Source organism: Pyrus communis, chromosome 2 (genome assembly GCF_041283825.1).
Source record: "Pyrus communis isolate YQ-2024b chromosome 2, ASM4128382v1, whole genome shotgun sequence".
Lineage (NCBI taxonomy): Eukaryota > Viridiplantae > Streptophyta > Magnoliopsida > Rosales > Rosaceae > Pyrus > Pyrus communis.
Window position 1 is genome coordinate 17809537 of NC_142566.1, and position 8623 is coordinate 17818159.

Below are 8623 nucleotides of genomic sequence, written 5' to 3' on the forward strand. Positions count from 1 at the left end.
CTTTTCGTAGAGTCATTTCACTTGCAAGATCCATGTATTGGCTCGAAATTTTGTAATTGAAAAATATTCATTACAACAAAATCATTATACCATTAAGCTATCATATCCAAAATACTTCTCAAACCAAAAAAATCATTTAAAGCAAATGTGCATAGTTTGAAACAAAAAAATTTACATTGTTGAGCACTGATTCCTTTAGGCATGAGCTTGTTGAAAAGATGGTTGTATTTCTTGTGGTTGAGAATGAGCTTGTGGGGCAACAAATTCTACTTGACTTTGAGTGTGTGAAGCACCAAATACTTCAGGTTGAGCTTGTGAAGCACCAACAGCTTGTACTTCTCCTTGTGATTGGAATTGATTATAGCACCCTCATTTTGGATTCCTCCCTGTGACGAAAATTTTTTTGTTTCAAAATGTGCACATTTGCTTTAAATGATTTATTTGGTTTGGGAAGTATTTTGGATATGATAGCTTAATGGTATAATAACTTTGCTGTCATGAATATTTTTCAATTGCAAAGTTTTGAGCTAATACATGGATGTCTTGCAAGTGAAATGCCTCTATGAACAAATGTAATCCTTATTTTGGTTGATACAATGATTTTGTTGCTCATAAATTTTCTATTGATTGAATAATTTATTTTTAAAAATGCCCCAAATTATGGGTTTGAATTAGAGTTCCAAAAATAAAACTGAGACTTGCTTAGTGTGCAGACTAGAAGTAAATAAATGTGTAAAAAATGAAATGTCTAAAGTACCCTTAAATTTAATAGTCCATTAACGAAAATGGGTAAAGTGAGACAAAAGAGTTGAAAATGTCAGTTTCAGGTGGCAAAGTGAGACAAAACTAATTTCAGGGGGTAAACTGAGACTCAATAGTAGTTTCAGGAGGCATTTCGACTAATAAGCCTTAATATAATTATCCTTTATTCTTTCATATTTTCAACGTTATAGTCCAATTACGGTAACAAAAATCCAATAATTTGGTACATACTTTTCTTACAATACATCTACTCATCCTAAAATCCAAAGTAACATCAAAGTTTAAAGATTAGTAATCAATTTATAAAGTTAAAACTCAAACTCTACAATGTTCCATCAACCTTCAAATTGAACTTTCTTACCTAATTATTAACCAATAAAAAGACTTCACATACATTAATCAATTAAATATCAATGTGTAAGTGATTGATCCGGTTTCATTTTAGTCGATTTTAAAAGCTCAAACCCGCAACCAAACCAAACCAAATTGAAAGGCCAGATATGGAAATGGGGGTCTCATTTGCTTCTTAAAAAACTTGTAAGTCTTTTCTTCGGAATTTATCAAGAAAGTGCTAAACTCTCTTGTCGTACATTGTTTTTTAGTAGTCTAGTTTCTACGTTCTCTTTTGATTGTTGGTTGCTCTCTATACCACTTCTTTCTTTTAGCTTCGTATCTTATACTCTTATTCTTAATACTGTGAGTGTGAGTCATTCTCTTTCCCTTTTTTTTGCATACGTATGCAGTCCATATCAATGATAAAATTAGCTATGTGATTTATATTTTTCAGTTATCTGAAATCTCATATGAATTTATACCCTCTTTTTAATTTGTCATATAAACTAAAAATTTAAGCGATTTGTCATATCAAGTTTCAAAAATCATTAATTTGCCAACTCCATTAAATTTTTCATCCAAAATAAACCATGTACTAAGCACATGACTTATCTTCAAGGCTATTTTAGACATTACAACTTCTTTTTTTTAATGAACATGATTGACCAGATTGAATTTTCAAAGCTTGTAATTATAGCGAAACTCCATGTTAGTGAGCCTATTGTATTTTTTAGTAGTTCACCATAAGTTTATGAAACGAATGTGAGATTCTTTATCACCTATCCCTAATCTACGTATATCTTTGTATAAAAACAATAAATAAATAAATGAATAAACTTGTGAAAATGAGGTCAAAAGTCCAAAATAGCCCTTCTTTTGGATGGAAAACTTAACTGAATTAGGGTGAGATAACAAACTAACAATTTTAGAAAATTCATATGACAAATTAAAAAATATGTACAAGTTCATATAACTACTTTAAAAATTTATCTTTCGTAAAAAAAATATGATAAATACGCGTATTGTTTTCTTCTTTTTACAGACTTCTATTTAATTTTATTCGTTGATTTTATTTGATTTATCTAAGCCAATAACAAAAAGTAAAGAGCGATATCCATAAAAATGTGTTCAAATTAGCTTTCAAAAAAAAAAAAAAAAATTGTAGCACATATAGAGATACAAAAATTCCAAATAATAGTTAAAAAGTGCGGAATTTTCTAAATCATGTACATTCAAAGTATTAAATTTACCTTGTTGAAATGGAATGGCCAACTTTGAATTTCATAAAAAACTTCCACATTGATACCGACTTTTTTGGTCTCCTCACATCTCTATTAACTTTACAGGAAGAGATATATTTGATTGTTTCCTTTCCTAGTTACATCCCAATAGCTGAGGAGAATTACATGCATGCAGTAGAGTTTTGAGAAATTAAAAAAAAAATAAATAAATAAAATTCAAAGAGTTGCTCTCCATGACTTTGAAGGTTCCCTCTCAAAATGTTGTTCATTTCACGATTTTGTCTATGTTATTATTTTTATATTTTGTTGGAGTATTTCAACAATTAAAATAACAAACATGTTCCACAATGTGATGTGATTTGGTTCTATTCCATATGAAAAATAAATGAGTAAATAGTATAATTGTAATTTAGTCACCTCAATTTGCAAGAAGAAATTGATACCCTTTTTATATGGGGATAAATATCTTCATTAAAAGGAAATGATATTTATGTTATGCATGATGAACCAAACATAATTTTCTAAATCTCCTTCAAGTATCAATAATGCATAGAACCAACCAAATTGGAAGCTCATTATTAGTTGTTTGATTTACAATGTGATAAGCCAATGTTTAATCACAAGACTGAGTTTGTAATGTCTAAACTATTTAAAGTTTGTTTTTCTTCTCTTTGTTTTTTTCATTAAAAGACAATTGTACTCATACAATAAACCTGTTCGGCCCCAAAATTCAAGTTTGGGCCAAGGGTAAGTAAATTGTAGTAGAAGGCTTGGTATTTTGCCCAACATCGGTTGGGTAAGTTTAAGGTGCTCGGTGCTCCAGTCCAAGACAACAATAGCCCAGTCGAGTCTTTATAACTAAAGGGCCGTGGAGAGATTATACAATTGAGCACGATTCGGTGGAGTATTAGATACACTAAAACTGTTATGGATTAGCCATCGATTGTGATAAGTATGGAATTCGACACCACCACCACCATCATCTTACTCGCCCGACTCACCTTGGCACACTCGTATCAACCATAAGAAGGATGTAGTTAACTTTTAGTTCATTGGTCTGCGTATCAAGTAATCTTAGTAATTTTTAGGATCAACAACACCCTTAGAGAAGAGTTAGCCATAATGATGAGTACCGCGGGTCTTACCAAAGACAACCTAAAACACCCGCAATCAAAATTGACGATTTGTGCTAGGTTTTTTTTTAATTTTTTTTCCTCCAATTCACCCACTTTGAGACCTTGATATCAATTACTTCTCTCTTATATTACTCGAAAACTCGAAACATAGTAATGTTTGACCCATTCGAAACTGTGTTTTATTTCCCTTGAAAAAGCACTTATGCTCATATTCACTTTCAATAAAAACACTTATATTAAAAACACATTGAAATTTTTTTATGAACTTTCAAGTGCTACATGAAAAAGCACTAATATTTTTTTGTCAAACATGATTAGAATCTTTTTTGATAATCTGAAAGCACTTTCAGTTATTTTAAAAGTAATTCTTGTTGTATGTCGACAACAAGAATCAAACGGTTTCTACTTCTTTTTCTAAGATCAGTCAAATGGCAAAACCAAAGACTTAATCCTGGGAAAATCAAAGGGTCTCTACCACTTCATGAGTTGTGAGTCCTATCCCATATTCCTAAACGCATCATAACACTGTTGTTTTTCCAAATTCTTAAAAATAATTAAGAACATGATTCCTCTCTCTCTTTCTCGTCTTACAAAGCACTAGATAAGTTTTCTCCGTCCGCCTCGCAACCACATTCCAAAACCAAAACCCCATTTCTTTTAATTAAATCACAAATTAAAATATTAAAACACATCAAAGTCTTTGCCTTTCGCCCTCACCCAAAGTATTTTTCTCGGAAAAATTCCTCCATTTTACCCTTTAAACACGGAATCCCCACGTCCCTCTCTTTTTATTCCAACAGCCCAACTACCAAACCAAACCAAAACTCACGTGTTTCCTTTCCTGTTTTTCCCCTTAACCAAAGTGGGAATCGAAGTAAAACCGGAGGACCCAAGTTGACAATGATGTTGGAGATGTGTCGGAGGCCGTTGGAGAAGTGTTTTGGTGGCGGTGACGGCGGCGATGGGCTGCTTTGGCACATGGACCTCAAGCCCCACTCTTCTGGGGACTATTCGATTGCAGTGGTTCAAGCTAATTCTGCTCTGGAGGATCAGGGACAGGTGTTCACATCTCCTTGCGCCACGTATGTTGGAGTCTATGACGGCCATGGCGGTCCTGAAGCTTCCCGCTTCATCACTAACCGCCTCTTCCCCTTCCTTCACAGTGAGTAGTATACCCCTCTGCAGAAATGCTCGTGTTCTTTTTTCTCTGTATTTTTCTGTTTTTATCTAATTATTTTCTTCAATAATTTTATTCCAATTAGCAGAAGAATTATATGTATTAAAACCAGGAAGAATCCCAGTTGACTTATTGATCTTACAGATTTTTTATGGTTTTTCTAGCTAAACAATTTTAAAGAAATTCAGATCCCATTTTATAGTTATTAATTTATTTTCCTGTTAACTCAATTTTACTGATCAATTAATCAGATGGGTTTTTTTTTTTTTTTTTTTCTTTGGATTATTATGATAAAGTTCACATTTTTTTTTCAACAAAAAAGTAAAAAGACAAAAAAGAATTGTGTTTTTCTTTGAAGTTAAGGTTGTTTGTTGTTCCCTCAGAGTTTGCAACTGAACAAGGTGGACTGTCAGAGGATGTGATAAGGAAGGCATTTGATGCAACAGAGGAGGAGTTCTTGGAGTTGGTTAAGCGATCATGGATGGTGCGGCCGCAGATTGCTTCAGTAGGATCGTGTTGTCTGGTTGGTGCAATTGCAGATGGTATTTTATATGTGGCTAATCTCGGAGATTCGAGGGCAGTTCTTGGCAGGAGAGCATCGGATGGCCAGGCCGTGGTCGCAGAGCGGTTGTCTACGGATCACAATGTTTCAGTGGAGGAAGTGAGGAAGGAGGTTAAGGATCTTCACCCTGATGATGCGCACATTGTGGTGTATACACATGGAGTTTGGCGAATTAAGGGCATTATTCAGGTACTAAATGTCGGGTTTGTTTGGTTCATGAATTATCTTGCTGAACATTATTCGTATTGGTTAACATATTTAATGTTGACTTATGTTAGGAGCAAACCTTAATGACTAGTGGAATACTAGAGTTTGATGCAAGTTAACTTCGTTGTAGTGTAGTGTTGACAGTATGAATCCCTTAGTAAGAGGGGGAAGGGTTAAGGATTTACCCAATGTCAGATATCACATTGTTCGAGGAACCCTAGATGCCGCCGGAGTAAAGGATTGTCAACAAGGGCGTGGGAATGGCCGATTCACTACTCCCTTGAACTGTCTTATCACTATTCTGGTTCACAACTAGCTCTGTTTTCTCTTTCTCCTTTGGCTTTCAACACTAGAATACTTTCATCGAATTTCTTAGATCCAAACTAAAATAATAATATCCCTTTCATATGATTTTCTAATACATATAGATATATTGACTTTACATTTCAGGAATTCTCCCCGATCCCAATCCATTTGAAAATAGTTATCCGTGTTATGATCCAAGACTTGATCGGGAAAAGAAGGGACCTTGCATGCGCTTATAAGTAATTGGGCTACTCCCCATTTTTCCAATTGGTTTTATGGTGGAACCCCAACTTTCTTCAAGAAAAATTGATTGAATTATCAAAAATTGGGAGTGTGAAGTTCAATTAGATCCTTTTCTTGGGAATGTATACAGATTAAATGTTATCAATTAGAATAATTTATGGTTGTCTTGGTTAGGCCAATAAAATGAAGTATTGAAGCTCCGTTTAGGATTAAAAAAAAAAAAAAAAGGGTAATAAATCAATTTATGATTACCATTTCTATCATATTCCTATTTCTATCATATTCTATTTCTTTATATATTTATAAATAGAAGTGATCTTAAACTGTTAATCAATCGAGTAATATGATGAATGCGTAGAATATCTGTTGTAAGACCTGAAATAAAATTGTAAAAAGGAAGTCATAGCAAAAGGATGGTTCTATTGGTTAACATATCTGGAGAGTTTATTTCTTTTTTTTCTTAGGGGGTTGTTTGAAAAAATTTAGTTCAAATGTTAAGTTATTTGGAATCTGAACCCGAGGTTTGATTTCAGTGATGCATAAGAATCTGGGGAAACTTGTCCCCTACTGTAACTAAAAGAATCTTATGAAACTTTGTGGTATGAGCGTAATGAAAATGGTGTGGTTATACTTTTGAATTTCCGATATTAGTATTTCTAGTCCTGTGAAGAGGAGGTTCCCTGTAATATATTATTTTGTCCTGCAGTAATAGTAATACAAACGGCTAATTATCTCATGCCTTTCATTATTGCCATCTTACAGCATATTGTTTGAGGGCATGAACATAGTCCTAGAAAGTCCTGTTCTGATTAGGTGCATTGCATGAACCGTATCTTACAGCTTTTCTTTCCTGACGAGTATGAAGGAAAAGTCCACTTTTTTCTGGATATGGTATTCTCTTATTGTTTATCCCTATCCATCTATTTTCACAGGTTTTGCCTCTTTACTCTTTAGCCACTTTCTAGGCAGCTAAGAACTAAAGTATCTGAAGCAAATGGGATGACGGTTCATGAAATGCATATGAAAGCCTAAAAAGTATTGTATGGTGACCAGTCAAAATCACGGTCGAGCATATTCTTTGTATGTGATCATTTTGAACCCCACTCTCATATGCAATTAAGAGATATGACAGGTTTCATGCTCATTACAGACACACACATAAAGCAAAAAAAATACTCCAGCGGCCTTATGATGAAAGTTCCGTTTGGTGATAGTCAACTTTATAAATCCTATATCTCCTGTGAAAGTGAATGTAATATTCTTGTGCGTTGTTTCTTTATCTCGCTGGTACTTTCTTATGCTTATTGTCTGAAGAAACCTCCCCTTTGTAGGTCTCAAGGTCAATCGGTGATGTCTACTTGAAGAAACCTGAGTTTAACAGATATCCTCTCTTCCACCAGTTCGGTATGCCCATTCCTTTAAAGAAGCCTGTAATGACAGCAGAACCGTCGATAGTAGTTCGAAAGTTACAACCACAGGACATGTTTTTGATATTTGCAACAGATGGTCTCTGGGAGCATTTAAGTGATGAAACAGCCGTGAAAATCGTCTCCAAAAATCCAAGAGCTGTAAGGCCCCAACAAAGTTCGTTTCTGTGGTAGTTTTCTGTTTTATAGAAATTATATGTTGAGAACTTAAGAGTTGCTGATAATTTAATTACAGGGAATAGCAAAGCGATTGGTAAGAGCTGCCATCGACGAGGCTGCAAGGAAAAGAGAATTGAGATATGACGACATAAAAAGAATTGAAAGGGGGGTAAGGCGCCATTTCCACGACGATATCACTGTAATCGTGATATTCCTAGATCATTCACAAGTTTCCCCAAATGCTGGTGTGAAGGACCAGAGCTTCTTTAACTGCACTAGTGTCCCTGTCGATATATTCTCTATGAACGAGGAAGCAGCAGACGGATCACTCCACACCTTCCCATGAGAAAAAATCGGTGGCGGAAAAAAAATATGCATCTGTTGTGTAAGTAGAATGATAAAATTTATACGTAGATGCATCCGGCTGCTAGATTTTACAGGAAAGATGATGGCTTGTACATTGTTTGATGGCAAGATTGAAGGTGCTGTTGATTTCTCGGCGTTGAGCTTTGACTTCATTTTCAGCTCTCTCTCGTCGGTGTATAATTTGTTGTGATTTTCCACATTGTGTATATTACTGGGATTTATTATATAAGTTTATATTTATCTTGAACTGCAACTCACAGTCACTCGCTGTGTAAATACTCGCTCAGTCGCTGGTCTTCTTTTGCATGTGTTTACTTCGTTCCATCGATTATTTATTCTTTTGTTCAATTTCAAAGCAAGAATTAAACCGTACCGTGCAGAGGATAAAAATAAACGTGCGGAAGTAACTTCCTTATTCAAAGCCAATCACTCATTCTTGAGTGTTTCGATATTTTCATGAAGCCATGCCCATTTGTATACTGCTATCTAATCATTTAACGCTACATTCATGCGCTTTGCAGTCTCACATCACACATGCATTGAGTAATTGACTTGTAATAATCAGGGCCGGTTCAAAAATTTTTGAGGTCTGGGACGCGCTAAAAAATGTACTCTCACTTCATATAAAAAAAATTATTTGTTTTCACATATAAGACCGATATCGATAAGATTATATTGAGAAAAACATTCAAACTCAATAATTT

General features: G+C 34.4%; 1 protein-coding gene across 1 annotated transcript; it reads left to right on the plus strand.

The window, feature by feature from the left end:
• Positions 1–3902: 3902 nt before the first annotated feature.
• On the plus strand, positions 3903–8172 carry LOC137747267 (putative protein phosphatase 2C 78). Its single transcript, XM_068487344.2, has 4 exons — positions 3903–4634; positions 5033–5400; positions 7299–7535; positions 7630–8172. Exons 1-4 carry the CDS (start codon positions 4373–4375, stop codon positions 7897–7899), a joined length of 1137 nt encoding a protein of 378 aa, XP_068343445.2. The 5' UTR covers positions 3903–4372; the 3' UTR covers positions 7900–8172.
• The last annotated feature ends 451 nt before the right edge of the window (positions 8173–8623 follow it).

Excerpts from the sequence above, each read along its gene's own strand:
- LOC137747267 (XM_068487344.2), top strand. The coding sequence starts at position 4,373 with ATGATGTTGGAGATGTGTCGGAGGCCGTTGGAGAAGTGTTTTGGTGGC. Across the intron at positions 4,635-5,032 it reads CCTCTTCCCCTTCCTTCACA|AGTTTGCAACTGAACAAGGT; the intron begins GTGAGTAGTATA and ends TTGTTCCCTCAG. Across the intron at positions 5,401-7,298 it reads GAATTAAGGGCATTATTCAG|GTCTCAAGGTCAATCGGTGA; the intron begins GTACTAAATGTC and ends TCCCCTTTGTAG.